Consider the following 23,350-nt stretch of genomic DNA (forward strand, 5'->3'; position numbering starts at 1 on the left):
TGTGCCCACCCAGATTAAGGGTGGGTCTACCATCCCAGCTTATCCACTCAAATGTTAATCTCCTTTGATAACACCCTCACAGACACACCCAGGATCAATACTTTGCATCATTCAATCAAGTTGACATTCAGTATGAACCTAAGGTAGAAACATGTAAATCATTCAGCACGGATGTGGTAATGTCACGTTTGTGCTGATAAACATCATGCTATATGGCTGACTATATACACCATGTTATTTACTGACTCTCCGATAATGGGGTGTCTATAGGGGGTGGGACAGGTATTAACTACACTAATAAATCACAGCCAGCAAATTCCAGATCGTACTGAAGTTCTTTGAGAGAGGGAATACTGTTGACATTTTATTGATGAAATGACTGAAGCACAGGAAGGTTAAAAACCTCAGAGTCAATGAGCTGAATTTGAAGCATCCAGGGTTCAGCCAGGCACACCTTACTGCAGAGACAGAGCTCATGGCATTGCACTTACCGCCTTCCTTTCTAAGGCAGATCATTCTGTGTTCCTCCTTTAACAACTGTGCGACACCTAATGCAGCCAAGTTCTTCATGGAGAAGCTAAGATTAAGCAGATTTCTGGGGACAGAAGGAGGGACACTAGACCTGGAGCAGAAGGACTGACTCAGGGACCTCAATGACATGGCTTCCTTGCTATGTGACCTTGGACAAGGGGCTTCAGTTCTCTGGTTTTAATTTATCAAATGGACATTTGTTCATTTGCCCAAACAAAAGAAAGAGAGAAGGAAAGAGAGAGGGAGTGAAAGAGAGAGAGAGAGAAGGAAAGAGAGAGGGAGTGAAAGAGAGAGAGAGAGAAGGAAAGAGAGAATTGTATAGCATGAAGAAAGTAGATTCTGGAGTCTGATTTTGTGAGCTCAAATCCTGGGACTTGGGAGAAGAGATCTATGACCCCAGTAGGTCACCAAACATCTCAGCCTCAGTTTCTCCATTTGTGAAGGAAGGATGATATCAGGGCCCACCTCAAAGCTTTACAATGAAGAGTAATAATAAAATAGCACACGTCAAGCCCTCAGTTTCCAGAGTTTGGCATGGAGTCAGCAGTGTACAAAGGACAGCTATTTTTATTAACTCAACCTCCATCCCCTGGGGCCCAGTACGTGTTAGGCACTGCATATAGAACGTTTACCAAGACAAATGAGGACAAAACCCTGTCTTATTGGCCCCCTACCTCTCAGGACAGCTGAGAAAAACAGCAGACATAATATTTTGTGCAGTGTGGAGCTGGATGTTTTTGCTGTTTTGCAGGACTGTGGGTCAAATGCAGATGTGGAATGGAACAGGATAGAAGGTATATTTGGAAGGAGCACTGGACTGTGAGTAAAGAAGCTTGGATTCTATTCCTAGTTTGGCCAGTAAGAAATCATGTGACCTTGGGCAAGTCACGTCTTTCCCAACACTGTAACTCCTTGCCTCTAAAATGATGGGGTTGTACAAGAAGCATTTTAAGAATCTCTCTCAACTGTGTCCCTCTCTGATTCTGTGTTGTAGCTTTAGCTAGAGTCTTTGAAATCCTGCAAGTTATTTTGGGTAAATTATTTTTATTTCTTTTTGATCCAAGGTCTTGCTCTGTTGTCCAGGTTGGTCTCAAACTCCTGGCCTCAAAAGATCCTCCTGCTTCAGCCTCTGGAAATGCTAGGATTATAGGCCTGAACCACCACACAAGGCTTGTTTGGGATAAATCCCTAACAGAAACTTTTTTTTTTTAAAGGATTGAGATTTGCCTTTTCTCCTCCATGTAGAGGATCGCAGTCAAGATCAGTGATCGAGGGTTTCTGACTGGTAGGTTGGAGCTGGTAGAGATTTTGCTCTGTGTTTGTTGGTACCAGTTAATATACAAATGGGACCTAATCCCAGGAGAAGGGGACTCAACACTGCAGGGATTTTCTTTGTTGAGAAACATGCTCATTCATCCTTTTTGTTATTCCCATTCTCGTCTTCTAAAAACTAGCAAGGCCTCATCAGCCTGAGGGTCCCCTGAGTTTCAGAAGCTTGTCCTGGTACTCGCTGTCCTCCTCAGAGAAGCTGCCAATGGGCCCCGGAACTCCTACTAAGTTTGCTTCATCACATTCATAGCCTCAAATTGCTGCTTGGTCACCCTCTGGCCTTCTGGCCCTCAACTCTTCACTGGCTGATCAGACCTCAGGTAGGGGAGGAAAGGGTGTTGATATCTGGCTTAGGAAACATCCAGGCCACAGGAGTGTTTCAGGATCCCTGGGAATGCTCCTTTGTCTCCTTTTCCCCTTCTCATTCTCTTGTTTTCTGCTGTCTCATCTGTGTGTGTCAGTCTCCCTTCTCTACCCCTTTTATCGTCAAATTGTTTGGTGTCACATCCTGAAGTGCAGAACAATGGTATGGTGCATCTCTCTCTTAAAAGGATCTGAACTGTGAGGTATCTTCTTTCCTGTTGATGTGATTTGGCTGTGTGTCCCGACGCAAATCTCATCTCAAATTAGAATCCCCACGTATCGAGGGAGGGACCTGTCATCCCCGCATGTGGAGGGACGGAGGTGATTGGATCATGGGGGAGGTTTCCCTCATGCTGTTCTCATGATAGTGAGTTCTCACAAGATGTAATGGTTTTATAAATGGCAGTTTCCCATGCCTTCCTTTCTCTCTGTCCTGCTGCCTTGTGATAAAGGTGTCTGCTTCCCATTCAGCCATGACTGTAAGTTTCCTGAGGCCTCCCCAGCCACGTGGAACTGTGAGTCAATTAAAGCTCTTTCCTTTATAAATTTCCCAGTCTAGGGTATTTCTTTATAGCAGTGCAAAAATTGACTAATATATCATTGTATTCTATGTTTTTTTCTGTTTCTAAAAAATCTACAAATTGTAAGGAACACAGGCTTTGGAGGCACAGACCTTGGTTCTGAATTCTGAGAGCTGTGTGCTGTGTGACCCCAGGTGAAGTACTCAACTTCTCTGAACCTTAGTTTCCTCAGCTCAAACGTGACATCATATACATTCACACTGGGGTGATTGCCTTCTAACTTGCCCCTCCATACCACTATCCCAGGGCAGGTGGGTGGAGCTTTAAAAAATAAAACAAATCTTGCCAAATCGTGACACAGTTCTACTCAATATCCAACTGTGGCTTCCCAAAGCATTCAAAATAAATTCCAAACTCCTTTCCGGGGTCCATGAAGCCCTGCATGACCTCACCCTGCATCATGCTCCCCTCACTCACTAGGCTCCCCAGGATCCCTGCTGCCCCAGGGCCCTTGAGTGTGCTGCTCCTTCTCCTCAGAAGAACGTCCCTCATACTCTTCATTTGGCAGATCCTGCAGACTCAAGCCTCAGCTTAAATGTTATCTCTTCAAATAGACCTCCCTTGACCCCCTTCCCAATCAAATTTGGTGACTCTGCTTATATTTTTCCATTTTAAAAAATGGATTAATTAATATTTACTTTTGAAAATTGTGGCAAAATATACATCACAAAATTTACCATCTTCACCATTTTTTAATGTACAGTTCAGTGGCTTTAACTACATTCCCCTTATTGTGCAACCATCACCACGATCCATCTGGAGAACTTTTCACTGTTTAAAACCGAAACTCTGTGCTGATTAAACAATAACACCCCATTGCTCACTCGCTCTCCAGCTCCGGGTAACTACCATTCCACTTTCTGCCTCTGAGAATTTCACTACTTGATTCCTTATTGATATGGTTTGGCTGTGTCCCCACCCAAATCTCATCTTGAATTGTAATCCCCATAATCCCCGTGTGTCGAGGGAGGGACTCAGCAGGAGGTGATTGGATCGTGCATCATATCATTAACACATTTTCATAGCATTTTGAGGAGTTTTGCAAGAGAGTCAAACAGTCATCCTCCCTTCCCACCTTCAAAGCTAGGGGAGAGTTTGAAATGCATATAATGTCGAAGGAGTAACTATGGAAGGTGGAACCTTAAAACTGATGCTGACTAATCCCTTCATGCCTTAATAGCATGTGGGCCATGCAGTGTTATTAAACCTTCCTTCTCTCCTCTTTTCCCTGGGAGAAGTGATCCCCATCTTCCCATGTTTCCTCAGAGGACCTATTTAAGGAAAAAGACCATGGGGCCTATAGGTTATGAGTTCTTTGACCTTCCCCTGGATAACTTAGATGGATCCCAGTTGCAGAGAGATCAAAATATCCCTAGGATTAGCTAAGCCCATTACCTGGTACTTCCCACACCTGGCAAAGATTCTGCCTTGGAAACTATTGACATGAGTCCTATGGGGAAGAACCTTCTGGGAATTTAGCAATACGCATAGCAGGTTGTCCCCGCAGAGCCCCTAAGTCCAGTCTGTGACAAGGTTGGAGTGTTGTCTGGTGAAAAGGAAGAGCTCCCTAAACTTGAATTTGAACTTGACTGGAGCTTGGTTTGCCTTACTGATACAGTTTTGGGGAAGACCTGGTGTGTATGTGACATTCAGAATAAAATTCTTCAGTTGATCAATATCTATTAACAGCTAAAATATTTGTTGTTAGCTTTTGTTTGGGGTTAGTGAAAACTTCTAAATGCAAAACCTTATTATTTAACTAAAAGTTACTTGTAATATTAGGGGTACTCATAGGGGTATTCACATGTCAAAATCAATTCCATTGTGTATGGGTAAAAAAAATTGGTTTTGCATTAAAAAATTGTAGTACATTTTCCCAATTACATAGTTTATGTATGTTCATTATAAACAAAAATAAAATATCAAAATGATCTATAAGCCCACCAATCTAATGTTGGTAACATTTTAGTGTCTATCTTTTAGGCATTTTATGTGTATTTATAAATTTTAAAGAAAAATGCGGCCGGGCGTGGTGGCTCACCCCTGTAATCCCAGCACTTTGGGAGACCAAGGTGGGCAGATCACAAGGTCAGGAGTTTGAGACCAGCCTGACCAATACAGTGAAACCCTGTCTCTACGAAAAATGCAAAAATTAGCTGGACATGGTGGTGCACACCTGTAGTCCCAGCTACTCGGGAAGCTGAGGAAGGAGAATCGCTTGAACCTGGGAGGCAGCGGTTGTGGTGAGCCGAGATTGTGCCACTGTACTCCAGCCTGGGTAACAGAGCGAGACTCTACCTCAAAAAGAAAAAAAAAAGAAAAGAAAAATGCAAGCATACTATCGCCACAATTTTATCAATTGTCCCCCACTTTGCTTATCATACTTCATATACATTGTTGGTGCCAAATAAGTATTTCTTGATTGCTGAAATGAATGTTCTCCAATAATGTAATCTGTAGTAGCCCCATAGGATTTGATTTTTATGATGTACGATGATTTAGACCATCCTCTATTGTTGCATATTTAGGATATTTCTATTATAAATTACTTTGCAATTAACACTCATAGATATATCTTTGGATACACTCAGTTACATTCTTAGTACAAATTCTTAAAAGTGGAATTCCTGGGATAAAGAATGTTCACTTTCCTAAGACCCTATTTCCTCTTTTGCTAACGTCCATCTGGGTGCTATAATAGTAACTAATAGTGATATTCTATAATATAAATGAATTATTAGTAAACAGAAGCAGGAAAGCAGGCTGATACAGTTAAAGGCAGGCTCAATCCAATCTTTAATCATGGTATTGATTGATTGGTTGTTGGTTTTGGGCACTATGTGTATTTCTGTGTGTATATGTGTGTGTGTATGTGCGCGTGTGTGTGTGCAGCATGCAGGCATGTGTGTGCCTACGTATATGCTTGTGAGTATACATACTTCCTGCTAATTCTCTCATGGAGGCAAACAAAAGCTAGCAGTCCCTGCTTCTAAGTCAGTTCCATTCTTAGTCTCAGTCTATCATTTTGTCCTTATTTGCCTGGCTGACTTGCAGAGCCTTAACCCATACCCTGGCTTCTGACACCTGTTTTTTTCCCCTCACCATGGAATCTGAATTTCCGGTGATGGTCAGTAGAATTATCAAGCCTTGAGAATCCCAGGAGTTGAGGTCCCTCTCAGCTGGAGGTGAGGCTTGCTCTCTGCCGGCCTTGGCTCTCACAGAACATGTCCCATTGGGCTTCCTTCCTGGCCACTCTTCCCACCCTGCTTCCACTAAGGGGAATTCAGGCTACTGGGGACCACTGGAAAATGACGAATCTGGGGTGAGGCCACCTCTGTCAGTACACAACCAAAAGGGAAATTTCCCTCTTTCCCATGAAGGTTTTCAAATGCTTTCCGGAAGTCACTTTTTGTCCTTTCTCCTTCCTTCCATTTCTTTTTCTTTGTTCTCCCTCTTCTTCCTCTTCCTGCTGAAGCATTTTCCAAAGAAGAAAATTAAGAATTACATGATTGGAAAAAAGGTCAAATCTAATGCCAAAAAGCAAGGATAAAATAACAACATGAAGCAAAAAGCCTCCAAACCTCTTATAACATCTGTTTTTTGCGCCTGCTTGTAGCTTAAGCCCAAATCATGATCTTCAGCGGCTGTCAGAGTCAGCAACTGCAATAATAAGATACATATAGGCCTTCGAAGAAAGCTGAAATCTAAGTGGCAACCTCAGCCATAATTTCTCATGAAAAGGCAGAGACAAAGACAGGTTATTTATTTGATTTGTAATCATAAAAGGCCTCTGTAGCTTAGTTGATTTGGAGCCCAGAGATAAACCTGGCTTTCGTGTAAGATGACTGTGAAAATACGCAAGGAAAACCATTCTCCTCTAACCTGGAGGCTGACGGGAAGGGTCTTTATCAAAATGTTATTTTTCTCCAAAAGGCATTCATCATTTTCAACAAGGCTTCATCCTGCTGCTATAAAGCAAAGTCTCGCCTGAGGCAGGTTAAACTAGCAGCATTCAGGAAAAGAAAGAATCCTTCTGACTCATACCAAGGAGCTGTCACTATGATTAATTAGCTCAGACAGTCCCAGGTGGGTAATAAGGACCAACGCATTCTTGCCTACTGTTTGTGCTTAGCCAATGACATGGACTTGGGCACGGGTCCCTGGCCTGTCATCCTCATTCGTGGAAATTGCTGCCCTTACTCCTATCTTCAGGAAGTCAAGTGGCAGGTTTTGGTTTAAAACTTGGAAAGGCAGGAATCCAGGCTAGCTCTCTGCCTAGTTTGCTCCGTAACCATGAACAAGTTTCTTGGTATGCCTTTGACCTCAGTTTTCTTGAATTTGACATGGCTTTTAAAGCCCCTCCTGGCTGGGTGCGGTGGCTCACACTTGGAATCCCAGCACTTTGGGAGGCCGAGGTGGGCGGATCACCTGAGGTCAGGAGTTCAAGACTAGCCTGGCCAACATGGGGAAACCCCGCCTCTACTAAAAATATCAAAAACAAAAAAGAAAATTAGCCGGGTGTGGTGACAGGTGCCTATAATCCTAGCTACTCGGGAGGTTGAGGCAGGAGAATCACTTGAACCCAGGAGGTGGAGGTTGCAGTGGGCCGAGACCACGCCATTGCACTCCAGCTTGGGCAACAAGAGGGAAACTGTCATATATATATACACACATACATATAGCCTCACCTTATTGGACCACTATCCACATCTCCAGCTTCTTCTGTTGCCTTCTCCCTCCACATCTCCAACTTCTTCTGTTGCCTTCTCCCTCCACAGCACACTCCATGCTAGCCTTATAGAGCTCCTTTCAGCTCTTTCAACTTTCCTTTCTTCCCGTTGCCTCTAGTTACCCAAAGACCTTCCCTGCGATACGCCAGGATATGATTTTTCCCTCCTCTTTGATTGGTTAATTCCTGTATATCCTTCAAGCCTAATTTAAGTAGTTGCTGGAGTTTTGATAACCATTGAATGAGAAATAGGAAATGACAAAAGGTCACTATACATTAGTAATGTCTTTATTAGTTATTTTATTAATCACCATGACATCAACATACATTTGAAAATATTCACACATGTGAATCGTGGAATACTCCAGCAGATATGAAAATCGTGTATGTTTTAATGTTTTTTTTTCAGTGAGAGAGGTGTCATAATACTGCTTTTGGAATTATCAAAGGCAGGAATTCCTGCACACTTGAAAGTCTTGGAGGATCTTCCTCTGGTGAGTGAAGGCCCCCTGATAATCCCTCCCTTAGTACTCTGCATTTCCCTACAGTGGTGCTTGTCACTAGTATTACAGTAGCTGAACTTATGGCTTCTCCAGCTGGACTCAGAGCTTCTTAAACTCAGGAAAGTGACCTCCTTCTTGTTACTGTAGGTGCAGCACCTAAGCATGGTGCCCAGCACATGGGAGAGGCCCAAAAAGTAATAAGATATAAAAGAAATATGGAGAATCCTGTTAGATAAATAACACTAAGTTTTTTAGTATAAATACTCTATCTTAATATCCTAAAGTCTGAATTGCTTTCTGCCACTCCTGTCCCCCCACACATGCAGGATGGTCGCTGGACTTTTGATACCAACTTATTGAGAAATAAGAAATGATGAAAGGTCACTATATATTAGCAATGCCTTTAAATTAATTTGTATTTTATTAGTTCCCATGATATTGATAGATATTTAAAAATATTCATATATTTAAGTAGTGGAATACTCCATCAGAGACTAAAATTCTGTGTGTTTTTAAGGATTTTTTTCATTGAGGGGATGTCATAATATTGCTTTTGAAATCATTGAAGGCAGTACTTCTGTCATACCTCCATTTTCCCCAGTTATTCTGCTGGAGTGGATGTGGGAATCTCACAATCACTTGGAAAGTTTCTCTTGGATCAACAAATTTTTGGGGGTCACCACTATTACTATTAGTACTAGTGGTAGTATTGTGATTATTACTACTCACTTAGAAGATGGTATATAGCCCCACAATTTGAAGAAAAAGGTGTAATTAGATTCTTTGTGTTTTGAAGGTAGAAACAAATTTGGGTAAAAATTCCACCAATATTTTTGTTTTTAACCTTTTTTATTTTTAATTTTTATGGATACATAATATTTGTAATTTTTGTACAACTATTATATGTATTTTATGTACAACTTATATATATAATATAAAATACTTATAAGTATTTTATGTACAACTATTATACGTAATAGTTGTACCTATTTATAGGGTACATGTGATATTTTGATACAAGCATACAATATGTAATTATCAAATCAGAGTAATTGGGCTATCCACCACCTCAAACATTTATCATTTCTTTGAGTTGGGAGCATTTGAAATCCATTCCTCTAGCTTTTTGAAATTTACAATAAATTAATGTTAACTATAGTCATCCTATAGTGATACCAAACACTTGATCTTATTCCTACTATCTAACCCATGGTACCCATTAACCAACACTTACCGTCCTCCACTACCCTTCATAGACTTTGGTAACCATTACTGTACTCTCTACCTCCACGAAATAAAACATTTTAGCTTCCACATATGAGTGAGAAGAGGTGACACTTGTCTTTCTGTGTTTAGTTTATTTCGCTTAACATAATGTCCTCCTATTCCATTCATATGGTTGCAAATGACAGAATTTTGTTGTTTTTTATGGCTGAATAATATTTCATTGCGTACATGTGCCATATTTTCTTTATACATTCCCGTGTTGGTGGACACTTAGGTTGATGCCGTATCTTGGCTACTGTGAATAGTGCAGCAATAAACATGGGAGTGCAGGTATTTCTTCGATATACTGATTTCATTTCTGTTGGATACATACCCAGCAGTGAATTGCTGGATCATACGGTAGTTCTATATTTACTTTTTTAAAGAATCTCCATACTGTTTTCCATAGAGGCTGTGCTAATTTACCTTCCCTCCAATAGTGTACAAGCTGTTTCCCTTTCTCCACATCCTCGCCAGCATTCATTATTTTTTGTCTATTTGATAAAAGCCATTTTAACTGGGGTAAGATGATATCTCATTATGGTTTTGACTTGCATTTCTCTGATGATTAGTGATGTTGAGCATTTTTCCATATATCTGTTGGCTACGTGTATGTCTTCCTTTTAGAAATGTCTATTCAGCTCTTTCATCCATTTTTAATTGGATTATTTGCTTTTTTGCTACTGAGTTGTTTGAGTTCCTCATACATTCCGGTTATGGATCCCTTGTCAGCTAAAGTGTTTGCAAATATTTTCTCCCATTGTTTATGTTGTCTCTTCACTTTGTTAGTTGTTTTCTTTGCTGTGCAGAAGCTTTTTAACTTGATGTGATCTCATTTGCCCATTTTTGCTTTGGTTGCCTGTGTTTTTCTGGTCTTACTCAATAAATCTTTGCCCAGACTAATGTCCTGAAGCCTTTTACCAGAGTTTTCTTCTACTAGCTTCATAATTTCAGGTCTTACATTTAAGTTTTTAATTCATTTTGACTTGATTTTTGTATATGATGAGATAATAGGGCTCTACTTTCATTCTACTGCATATGATATCCAGGTTTTCCAATACCATTTGTTGAAGAGACGGTCCCTTCCTTAATGTATGTTCTTGGCACCCATTTAAAAAAATGAGTTCACTGTAGGTGTATGGATTTGTTTCTGGGTGTTCTATTCTGTTCCATTGGTCTATATGTCTGATTTTATGACAGTATTATACTGTTTTGGTTACTATAGCTTTGTAGCATAATTTGAATTCAGGTAATGTGATGCCTCCAGCTTTGTTCTCTTTACTCAGGATTGCTGTGACTACTCTGGGTCTTTTGCAGTTCCATATAAATTTTAGAATTTTATTTTCTATTTCTGTAAAGGATGTCGTTGGGATTTTGATACAAATAGCATTGAATCTGTAGATCACTTTGGGCAGTATAAACTTTTTAACAATGTTGATTCTTCCAATCCATAAATATGAAGTATCTTTCCATTTTTTGTGTCCTTTTTAATTTCTTTCATCAATGTTTTATAGTTTTCCCTGTAGAGATCTTTCACTTTTTTGGTTAAATTAATTCCTAGGTATTTTTTGTAGCTATTATAAATGGGATTGGTTTATTGGTTTATTTTTCAGATTGTTCACTCTGGCGTATGGAAATGCCACTGATCTTTGCATGTTGATTTGGTATCTTGCAACTTTACAGAATTCATGTATCAGGTGTTGGTGGAGGCAGAGTCCTCTACATATCATTCTGTGCATCTGAATTTTATTTGAAATACACAATAAACCATGGAGTGATTTTTTTCTACTATAGTTTAGATCTATATAATTAATTCCTTGAGCATTGATAACTTTCCTCAACTTCAGATGTGATCTTGTCCTTGGTGAGGTTTCAGTGAAGGCAGAGCTTTCTACATATCATTCTAGGTATCTCTTCCTTGTGACACAGCAATAATACCTTAAAGATTTTTCCCTGCTTCATGAGCAACCATTTCTTTCTGGCCTCAAGGATGTCTCTTGTGTTGGCATACCCGCTGTGCTCTATGGGCTCCAGGTTGGATGGTTGAGAGATTTAGTGTGAGTTACAGAACACAGGGCTTTTAAAATGTAAAATGTATGCCAGACTCATGGCCTGGAGCCCCAGTCAGATTGTGCATTTTGATCTTTATACTACATAAGAAGACTCGCTTCTGTGTGAAATGGGAAATCAAGGCAGGCTGTCAACATCAGTGGGTCATCAAATTATGATCTTTCTACCTTCCAGAAATCCCACAAACCTTGCCACGTCTCTTTGTCTGAACACTGATACTACTGTAGCTCAGGTTCTCTGAGCTTTCATCAGGACATTTTTGATAGTCTTTATTCTTTTTTCTCCAGCATCTCATTCTTCTGTTCTCCTTCCATATCACTATTCTAAATGTCTGTAGGTGTTCCACTCCCTTGCTCAGAAAGCATTAAACATTACAGACCACAAATTTACAAATTCCTAAACATTGTACTCAAGGTCCTTCCTGGTCATTTAATTGTCCGTTTACTAATTCATCAAAGTCCCCTCCCATGAGATATCTCTCTGTGTCATTTCTTAACTTTAAATAATGATAATAACAAGTATGACAGTATTAATAATGATATTTCTTTAATAATCAGGTATAACCTATTACAAGATTCACTCTCAATTTAATAATAGCTTTTCAGAAAGGAAAGAAACACTACTACACTAAATCAATGAACATTTTAATGATAACACATACTGAAATTCCAGAAAGATTAAAACAGGAAAAAGTTGTACGTCTGGGAGTTAAAGACATATGCTAATAGGTACCATTTATTAAGTGTCCACAAAGAGCTCAGTAATGATTTAGCTAAAGAACCTTTTCTTGATTCATTCTGCCTCCAAGAAGCTCTCAACCATGTAGTCCTGCCCTCTCTGCATGACTTTCTGGATCGCTTTCTGTGCCAAAAGCAAACTTCACACGCCTTAAGAATGTATGTTCTCCAAGCTTATTTGGCCTCTGAAAAGAATAAGTAGATTTCCTATTAGCTGTGTAATATTTGCTACATTTTAAGTAAAAAGTGCTGTTGAAAATAGGACCCAAACCAACCAAGCCCCCGAATCAAAACAGAGACCCCAAATATTTGTACTCTATTGCTGCCAGTTTGAGGATTGATGATTTCTGCTTCTCAGGAAGAGCGTAGGGGGTGAAAGTGAGAGGTCAGCTCTTTTTGTCTGAGAAAATCATTTTCTTTCTTTCAAGGTATTAGCAATGCAATTATTTCATCAAGGTGAATTAGTTCTCTACTTGGGTCCCAGCCTGGGGTTTCACTTGGAATTTTTCTTCACCACTTTTGGCCTCTAAATATTTGACCCAGAGTTTGAGTTCGGATTAAGCTGTCACAGATCTTGATTTGATAAGGGGAATGAAATTAAAATGGACAAAAAGAAGTGAGGCTAATTGGCACTTCCAAGTAATTTTTCCTTTACAATTAGCCAAAGAAAATTTCGTGGGGGAGAGAGATGCTTGCATTCTCCCTGAAGCTTCTTTGTGTGTGCCTGGGAGACCCCTGGCCAGGCCTCAGCCCTGTCAGTCTCTCTGAGCGCCGTTCTCAGGATATAATTGAGCTGGGCTTTGTTGCGAGCATCTATACACATTTAATGAGACTTATGTGTCTGTGCTCAGAGGATTCCAGATCCTCCACTACATTTCATTTGGAATTAATCCGACGTGGGCTGTTTTCCAGGCTTAATAGCTGAAAAGCCCTTTCCAAAGGGAAAGAATTCAGTGATAAAGTTTAATAAAGTTTAGTATGAAAGCTAATTCTTCATAAAACCCTGAAAAATTTTCCCCCAAAGTCCAGACACCAAAACGATTGTATACCTCAGGATTTCATTTCTGTCCTCCTGCCTTGGGGCCCATGGACTGCAAGCAATGAATCTGCATTGGTAAATAAAGCATAACTTCATGACAGTTTAATGGAGTTGGAGAAAATCATTGGACCTTTATTTTTTGCAAAAGTGGCTCTTCCTATGTGTCTTGCTATGGTGAACCATAATGGGGGATTTGCTAGAGATAAGATCCTTAAAGTGAGACTAAAATAAACACAAAGATAATCTTATCCCATTTCTGGGCTTAGGCTGTCTACCAAAGAGCAGAAAGTTCATTGCGAAAATGAATGGGATTCCTGGCCAGACAGTTGGAGGGGAGGAAAGGTGGGAGCTGGCAAGAGGGGAGAGAAAAAGCAAGCAGCTGGGAGCCCTCCTTGGTGTGGCCCCCTGCCTTTGTACCCTCCCAACTGGCCACTAGTCCATCCCCACCCCACTGTGGCCTTCTCTGTTTCAGCCTCACTCAAGCATAGCTCATCTTCGATGTCATAGTTTTAAATTTGCTTCTGGACTTGAATATCCTTTTTCACTTCTTTGCTTTGCTTCTCCTTACCCAACCTTCAAGTATCATCTCTTTGAAAAGCCTTCCAGCTGTCCTCTTCTTGTTCTCTCATAATCCTCTGTTCAGTGTGCTCTCTGAGCTTGTTGATGGTGTTGAAAGTGTCATTTATTTGCATGCATAAGAACCTCTTGGCTGGGCACGGTGGTTCACACTTGTAATCCCAGCACTTTGGGAGGCTGAAGCAAGTGGATCACCTGAGGTCAGGAGTTTGAGACCAGCCTGGCCAACACGGCAAAACCCCGTTTCTACTAAAAATACAAAAATTAGCCAGGTGTGGTGGCATGCACCTGTAATTTCAGCTACTTGTGAGGCCGAGGCAGGAGAATTGCCTGAACCTGGGAGGCAGAGGTTGCAGCAAGCCGAAATCGCGCCATTGCACTCCAGCCTGGATGACAGAGACTCCATCTCTAAAAACAAAACAAAACAAAACAAAAAACCCCCAAAAAAACCTCTTGCCCTGAGCCAATTGAGGTCAGGCACTGAGTATTTATTCATTACTTCATCTGCTTCATCACTGAATCAGTACTTATTCAAAACATACTGTGTGCTGAGTACTACGCTAAAAATACAATGGAGCACATCCTCTGTTTCAGATTAGTGAGGGAGACAGAAAACACAGTACCCCCCCAACCAAAACAAAATGTGAAAAAAGAAAGAAAACAGGTGATGAGATAATGAAGTGGGAGGGCCACTATACCATAAACAGGGTCAAGAAGCAGTTTCTTTGAGGATGTGGCATGTAAGTTAAGACCCAGAAAAGGAGAAACTAGCTTTAGAAAAGGGCATATTAACTACTCAATGACTGACTGACTGAATGAATCTAAATGGGAGGTCCTTGTAGTCCACTGGGTTCAATTTAAAATACTGTTGAGAGTAAAGTCAGTGAGTGCCTCCCAGGGCAGTGTTGGAGAGGCTTTGCAGGTGCTCTCTGATCCATTGGTAATGGCCGCTTGGGGCACTTTTGGAGTGGACTCTGTGGTTGTATCCAAGCTAGTGAGAAAGACTGCCCCGATCAAGGAATGAGCTCTGCTATGGGTGTGGAGGTAACAGTGATTTGAGTGCTAGACTCTTTAGATCCTTGTTGAATGGACTGAGTGGCAGCAGGAAGTATTTCTCATTTTTTACTTTCCTTTTTGCTATCTGATTCTTCTCCCAAATTTCTCTCATTCATCTCTGCTCCATTAAGTCAGCTTATGATATCTTCATACTTAAGACTTGCCCAACTGCATATATGTGTAGTCCCAAGTATAATACAAACACAAACACATATATATGTATGTGTACATATATAAAATATATGCATATACACAAATGTCATATGCACACTGCACACATAGGTGTATTTCCAGTCAGTTCAATCTCACCTTATGTAAACATGAACATCCAATAGCACTGCCTATTTCCATTTGATACTCAATTACTCATTCTAGTCTTAGAGTAAATATTTTACCTTATCTGTATATACAACTGCTTTCAGCAGCCTGGTGAGCCTCAGGGAAATAGCATTTAGATTTGAAATATCTGGATCAAAATCCTGATTTTCCACTTATTGGTAGTAACTTCTCCAAGCTTTAACTGTAAAAAATTGATTTAATAGGAATAACAGATATGACGCATGCATCAGAAAAAGTTGGAAGATCAAATAAGATCTCAATGCGTATGAGTACATTTGAAAAACTTTAGATTTATAAGTGTACTTTTTCATGAATATGTTTCAATTTATCTACTCCATATTTGCCTCTTTGTCCTTGGTACTCTGATGTGTAAGATCTTAGAAGCAGGGTTCATTTGCTTATTCTAGAAAATTGTTAAGTATAAATTGATTCTTCTTCTTTTGTACTTTTTCTGAGGCAGGGTCTTGCTTTGTCATCCAGGCTGGAGCACAGTGATGTGGTGATAGCTCACTGCAGCCTCAATCTCCCAGGCCCAAGTGATCCTCCCACTTCAGCCTCCTGAGTAGTTGGCACCATAGGCATGCACCACCACTCCCAGCTAATTTTTAAAAGTTTTTTGCAGAGACAGGATTTCCCTATGTTGCTCAGGCTGATTTTGAACTCCTGGGCTCAAGCATTCTCCCACCTTGGCCACCCAAAGTGCTGGGATTACAGGCATGAGCCACCACACCTGGCCTTAAATTGCTTCTTCTTAAGTTCATTCTGATACAAATAAATGGGCTCTATACATATTTGTTTTTCCCCTTGGCAACTGAAGAAATAAATTTTAACCTGATTTGGCAACTCTTTGCTCTGCTGGTTTTCATAGTTAAGTTCCTGACAGGACATCACAAGAAAAGAAGACTATAGGCCAATATTCCTGATGAACATAGATGCAAAAACTCCCAACAAAATACTAACAAACCAAAAATCAGCCGCACATTAAAAAGATCATTCACCGTGATCAAGTGGGATTTACTCTAAGAATGCAAGGATTGTTCAACCCACATAAATGAAAAACTGTAATATACCATATTAACAAAATGAAGGATGAAAACCACATGATCACCTCAGATGCAGAAAAATCATTTGACAAAATTCAATATTAATTTATGGTTGAAAAAAAAACCTCTCAAAAATAGGCATAAAAGGAACATACCTTGACATAAGAAAGGCTGTTTATGACAAGCCCATAGCTAACATCATACTCAGTGATGAAAAGTCGAAAACTTCTCCTTTAATATCAGGAGTAAGACAAGAATGTCCATTCTTACCCCTTCTATGCAATATCATACCAAAAGTCCTCTCCAAAGCAATTAGGTAAGAAAAAGAAATAAAGACATCTATATAGAAAAGGAAGAAATGTCTGTACAAAAACAGTCAAATCCTGTAAAATATTTGAAAAGATTTATTCTGAGTCAAATATGATGACCAATGATCCATGACACAGTCCCAGGGGCCCTGCTGAGAACATGTGCCCAAGATGATTGGGCTACAGCTTGGGTTTTTTTGCTTTTTTAGTTGTTGTTGTTGTTTGTTTGTTTGAGACGGAGTCTTATTTTGTTGCCCAGGCTGCAGAACAATGGCATGATCTTGGCTCACCACAACATCCACCTCCTGGGTTCAAGTGATTCCCCTGCCTCAGCCGCCTGAGTAGCTGGGATTATAGGCAGCCACTACAAAGCCTGGATTATTTTTGTATTTTAGGAGAGACAGGGTTTCACCATGTTGGCCAGGCTGGTCTCGAACTCTTGATCTCAAGTTATCCACCCACCTTGGCCTCCCAAAGTGCTGAAATTACAGACGTGAGCCACCATGCTCAGCCTACAGCTTGGTTTTATACGTTTTGGGGAGACATAAGACATCAATCAATATATGTAAGATGTACATTGGTTCAGTCTAGAAAAGCAAGACAACTTGAAGTGGGGTGGCTTCCAGGTCGTAGGTGGACTCAAAGATTTTGTGACTGACAATTGGTTGGAAGAGTTAAGTTATTATCTAAAGACTGGAATCAATAGAAGGGAGTGTCTGGGTTAAGATAGGGAATTGTGGAGACCAAGGTTCTTATTATGCAGAGGAAGCTGCCAGGTAGCAGGCTTCAGAGAGAATAGATTGTAAATGTTTCTTATCAGACTTTAAAAGGTGCTAGACTCTCAGTTAATTCACTCTTGGTTCAGGAAAAGATTGAAAGGGAAGGGGATTCTCTACATAATGTAGGTTTTTCCCACAAGAGACAGCTTTACAGGTCCATTTTAAAATGCGCTGAAGAAATGTATTTTGGGGTAAAATACTTCAGTTTCTTTCAGAAACAGTATAGCATCATCTGATGCTATACTAGAGCCAGGATGGAATTTGGTATCTTATCACCATAAAAAGTCTGCTTTGTTGGTCTTAAGATCTGTTTTAATGTTAAAGCAGATCAGCTGTGGCTAAATTCCAACGAGAAAGGGGATAATGAGGCATGTCAAACCCCTCACTTTCCATCATCACCTGAACTCTATTTTCAGGTTTACTTTGGAATGCCCTTGGCCAAGAGGGGGTCCATCAGTCAGTTGAGAGGGCTTAGAATTTTATTTTTTTGTTTACAAGTGGAATTGTCTCTGTTTGCTGATGACATTATCTTTTATATAGAAAACCCTGAAGACTCTGTTATAAAACTGTTAACACTGATAAACAAATTCAGTAAAGTTACAGGTTGCAAAATTAACCCACAAAAACCAGTAGCATTTCTACACACTAACAACAAATCATCTGGAAAAGAAATTAAGAAAACTCCTTTATGATTGCATAAACAAATAAAATACTTAGGAGTAAATTTAATCAAGGAACTAAGAGATCTGTACACTGAAAACTAAAAAACATTAATGAGAGAAATGAAAGAAAACACAAATAAATGGAAAAATATCTCATGTTCATGGATTAGAATAAATAACGTGGTTAAAATGTCCATACTACCAAAACAGTCTTCACATTCAGTGTAATTCATATCAAATTCTGATGTCATTTTCCACAGAAATTAAAAATGCAATGCTAAAGTTTCATTAGACTAGAATATCTCTCATGCTAGGTCTCTTTTACAGAATCTAATATTTTCATGTAAAGAAGAGATAGCTTATTTCATTTAAAGACTACTGTTAATTCAATGGAAATTAAATACTTTAAAGTCACATCTTGTTTCCCAGGGGAACAGGCTTAGGGAGGGAATGACTTAAACTTTCTGATTGAAAAATTGTTAGCTGTAAAGAAGTCGTATCAACCAATTTGCGAAGTGTGATGTGAGACTGACACACCTTAGTGTAGGATAGAAACACAAGCAGGGACTTTGAAGTCAAAGAGAACTGGTTCCAACTTTGGCTCCCACAACCCAATAGCTGTGTGACATGGGAAAGTTACACAACCTCTCTGAGTCCCACAGCACAGAGCTAAGCTCTTTTCTAGGCACTAGAGATACAGCAATGAAAATAACAGATAAGATTCCTGTCCTGATGGACTTGACATTCTGGGCAGAAAGTGGCAGGTGTTGGTGGTATCTGGGTGAGAATGTAAACATGAAATAGATAAATTAATACAGTCATCCATATTATGAAAGGACGATTGGTTCAAGAACCCCCACAGATACCAAAATCCACAGATGCCCAAGTTCCTCACATAAAATGGCATGATATTTGTATATAGGCTCCCATATACTTTAAACCATCTCTAGGTTACTTATAATACCTCATGTAATTTAAGTGCTATATAAATAGCTGTTATGCTGTGTTTAAAATCTGTAGTTTTTATTGTTGCATTTTTTTTTCTGAATATTTTCTATCCATAGTTAGTTGAATCTGTTAATATGGAACCCATGGATATGGAGGGTTTACTGTGTTAGTATGTTCTACGAAGAAAAATAGAAGACAGCAAGAAAAGAGAGAAGGAGTGTGGTTGCTACTTCATACAAGGTGCCCAGGGAAAGCCTCTCTAAGAAGATGGTATCTGTGAAGGAAATGAGGGAGTGAGCTGTCATGTGGATATAGGGGAAGATACTCAGGCAGAGAGACCACTAAGTGCCAAAGTCCAAGGCTAGAATATGGGCTTGGTATGCCCGAAGAATAGCAGGCCGTTGTAATTAGAGTGGGGTGAGAGAGGGGAATAGTGACAGGAAATATTTTGGAAGAGTAAAAGTAATAATAATATAAAGTGCCTAGAGTAGTGCGTGGAACACAGTAGTCATTTAATCAACTTTTATTCTTTTCCCTTTTAGAAGCCAATCAGATACTATATGCTTTCTGTTAAATCATTCCCTTTTTCTTTCCTGTGGCATCAACATCTCCATCCCCATTGGCTAATTTCTAATAGTATTTAAACTTGTACAAGGTCTTCCCATCTTAAAACAAAAATACCTCCCTTAATTGGTCATGAATTTATTCTCCCATCTTATTTTTACTGCAAAGCTTCCAAATAATTAGTTTATATTTGCTATATCTACTTTAAGAAAATATTCTTCAATGTATTACAGCTTAACTTTTGTCCCTGCCACACTATTGAAACTATTATCACCAAGATCACTAAAGACCTCCACATTACTGTATCCAATGGACCATTTTGGTCTTTATCATACTTAGTCTGTCTCTGCTATTCACCATGGGTGATTTCTCTCTTTCTTACGTCACTGCTCGCTTTGCTTATTTGACCATCTTACGTGTTTTCTCTCAGCTCACTGGCCATTGTTTCTCAGTCTCTTTTCTGGCTCCTCTTCTGTGCTCAACTCTTAAAAGTCAGGGTGTTTGGGAGCTCCAGCCTCAATCCTTTGCTCTTCTTACTCTTCTGTCTTCCTTAGGAGGCCTCGCCCACACCGACTGCTCTAACCACTACTTTAATGTGGATATCATTTTAAAATATCCAATTCTAACCATGATCTTACTTTCTCCTTCATAAGTTCTTAAAGTACCTTATATTAATTAAAGTGGGATAACTTCTCTAACAATCATATTTCAAATTCCAGTGGATTAGCAGAGTAGAAGTTATTTTGTTCTCACAGTCTATAGCCAGTCCAGGATTGGCAGCAAGGAATGATCAGAGTTGTGGGGCTCTGCTCATCACAGTCTACTACATATCTAGGCAGCCAGAAACTCTTCTGTCTGCAACAGGTGATCACTCGGGGCATGGACATCAGCTAGTGGAAGAGAAAGAGAATGGGAGATGGTATCTGGAATCTTCTGTCCGGAAGGGGTGCACCTTACTTCTACTCACATTCTATTGCTTAGAACTCAGTCATATGGCAACATTAACTGAAACAAAGGCAGGGAAATGAGCCTATCTCTGTGCCTAGGAGAAACCTTGTATGAACCTTGTATGAAAAGGGCAGAATGAAAGCAGTCGGAACTAATACATAGTAGAGTTCACAGCCAGAATATAACCAATTTAACTTCCTGCTAAAACAAAAAGATAAGTACTCTTTAAGGAATCCAACACAATTCAGAGTCTTTGCAACATAAAATTTGCAATAACCAGGATAAAATCAACATTCAACAAGCCATGAAAATGTGACCCAATTTCAAGGGAAAAATAAATAAACAAATACCAATCCCAAGATAATCCATACACTAGAATGATCAAACAAGGACATTAAGGCTGCTTTTTTATAATTATGCTCAATGAAGTAAAGAAAAAATGCACTAGAAAAAAATGAAACAATAGGAAATCTCATCAAACAGTCAACATAAAAAAATGAAAATTTTATAACTGAAAAACTCACTATCTGAAATAAGTGTTTGCTGGATGGGCTTATGAACAAAATGGAGATAATAAAGGAAAGAGTCAATAACTTAAGGATAGATCAATTAAAATCATCTACTTTGAGTAAGGGAAGAAAAAACAAATAAGGATGAATAAATAAAAACTCAGAGATCCATGGGATAATATCAATAAATCTTAAATATGGATAATTATAATTCCAGAAGAAGAGAAAAGGGGAAATGGGACAGAAAAAATACTTGAAATAATGGCTGTGTGCTTCCCAAGTTTGGTGAAAGATATAAATTTATGAATTCAAGAGGCTCAGCAAACCCAAAGAGGATAAACCCAAAGAGGATAAATAAAATAAAAATCACATCTAGATACATGACGGCCAAATTATAGAAAATCACAAACAAAGAGAAAATCTTGAAAGCAGTCAAAGAAAAGGCACATTACATATGTGAGAAAATATTTCAATTGAAGTTAGCAGTCATTTGACTGCTGACTTCTTATCAGAAACCACGAGAGCCAGAAGACAATGGAATAACATTTTTAATGTGTGAAAAGGAGAAAAAAAGTTAATACAGAGTTCTATACCTAGCAAAATATCCTTAAATAATATAAGCAGAATAGTGACATTTTCAGAGAAAGATAAGCTAAGCACATTTATTGCCATCAGACCTGCATGACAAGATGTGCTAAATGAAATTCCTTAGTCTGAAGGAAAATGATATACAGAAAGAAAAAGGGGATACACGCATCTTTAGGAATAAATAAAAAGCACTAGAAATGGTAACTATCTTGGTTGCTATACGATTTAAATTCACAATAGCTCAATGGAGCAGTCAATAACAGTCACATTTAAACATGATGAAAACATACCAGAGAGAGGTTTTAAGACTTAACCAAGGCCACAGACATAGAAGTAGCAGACCCTGTATTTGAAAGATCGTTATTTCTTTATTTGTTTCACTGTATAAACTTGCATCTCAAAAGCAGTTTTTAGAAAGGGAAGCAGAAGATTTCAAAGAGAAGCCACCCCTTACTCTCTCTTCCCTCTCCTGGTTAGAAGCAACGAAAATAGGGTTTTAGGAAAGAGAGTAGAGTGATAAATGCAGGGCAATTCATGGAGCACTTGCTGTGGAGGGACAGTTTTTGCCTTTCAGATTTCTAGGAGTCTTCTTCAGCTTGGATTTGGAGCAAGTATTTATTGGGCGCCTACTATGTTTTGTGCACTGGACCGGGAGCTGGGGAGACTGAGATGAATCAAGCATGGTCCTTGTATTAACGAGCACATGGCATTAACCTGGATTGTCTTGTGCAACCCTACATAAAAAGGCCAGTGGGCTGATGGAGCTTGCTGTATCCCAACACTCTGGAGAAACTGCTGGTTTTGATTCAAGACTCTCGTTGTCTAATTTGTCACTCACTTTTAAGCACCATGGGCCATCTGCCCTAGTTGATTCTCCTTCCCACCATGTATTTGGCTAGACTGTCCTAATTCTCTGTGTGACAATATTACTGCTTCCTTAAAGTTAATCTCTAATTGTAAAACTAAAGCTGAATGTACCTTTAAACCAAATTCTTAACCCTATTTCTGTCCTTGTTTCTAACCTTTACCCCACTCTAGCTCTAACCCTAACACTCACTCATTCTGCCAATCTATACCCTCTTTGTTATTTAAGGGCAAAATCCTACCTCACATCATCCAAGCAGCCTTCTTTGATTTCCTAAGCGACAGAGCATGTGGGACCCACAAAATATGGTATTTCCTAGAAAATGTACTGCACCAGTGCTTTATTTTCTCCTTCCTTATCTCTGCCTCTTTTCTTATGATAGCTGACATGTTCACATGTACTGATGGCCTACTGTGTTTCGAGTACCACGCTAATTTTTTGTTTTTCAAGGCAGGGTTTGTTGCCCAGGCTAGAGTACAGTGGTGCAATCTTGGCTCACTGCAACCTCTGCCTCCCAAGCTCAAGGGATCCTTCCACTTCAGCCTCCTAAGTAACTGGGACTACAGGCATGTGTACCACACCTGGCTAATTTTTTGTATTTGTATTTTTTGTAGAGACATGTTGTCCAGGCTGGTCTTGAACTCCTGGGCTCAAACAATCCATCTGCCCTGGCCTCCCAAAGTGCTGGGATTACAAGCTTCAGCCACTATGCCTGGTCAGCATTTTAAAATGTAATCATTGCAAGTTCATATTGTTGTCTTTATTTCACAAATGAGGAAACCAAGGTTTACTGAGATTCAGTCTCTTGCTCAAGCATGCCTGCTATCTCCAGAGCCCACTAGGCAGTACTCTCTCTCTCATAGCATAGAAAGGTCTCCCAGATCCTTTCATGAATCTGGTACAAGATAAAGAGTCATTCTCAGGAAAAATTCACACGTGCATTTATACATAAAACTTCATTCAAATTTAGGGGTTGTTATTCGTTTGTTTTCACACTGCTGATAAAGACATACCTGA

The 23,350-nt window shown here is 39.5% G+C and overlaps 1 protein-coding gene across 1 annotated transcript in view; it reads right to left on the reverse strand.

Annotated features, from left to right (window-relative positions):
- The window catches only part of LOC105508189, a 100,817-nt gene that overhangs the window by 8,125 nt on the left and 69,342 nt on the right, over nt 1-23,350 (reverse strand). The window contains exon 4 of the mRNA XM_011936997.1: nt 492-595. Coding sequence (XP_011792387.1) covers nt 492-595 — 104 coding nt within the window. The remainder of the gene's footprint in view (nt 1-491; nt 596-23,350) is intronic.

The sequence above is a fragment of the Colobus angolensis genome, unplaced genomic scaffold (assembly GCF_000951035.1).
Source record: "Colobus angolensis palliatus isolate OR3802 unplaced genomic scaffold, Cang.pa_1.0 Scaffold10, whole genome shotgun sequence".
Lineage (NCBI taxonomy): Eukaryota > Metazoa > Chordata > Mammalia > Primates > Cercopithecidae > Colobus > Colobus angolensis.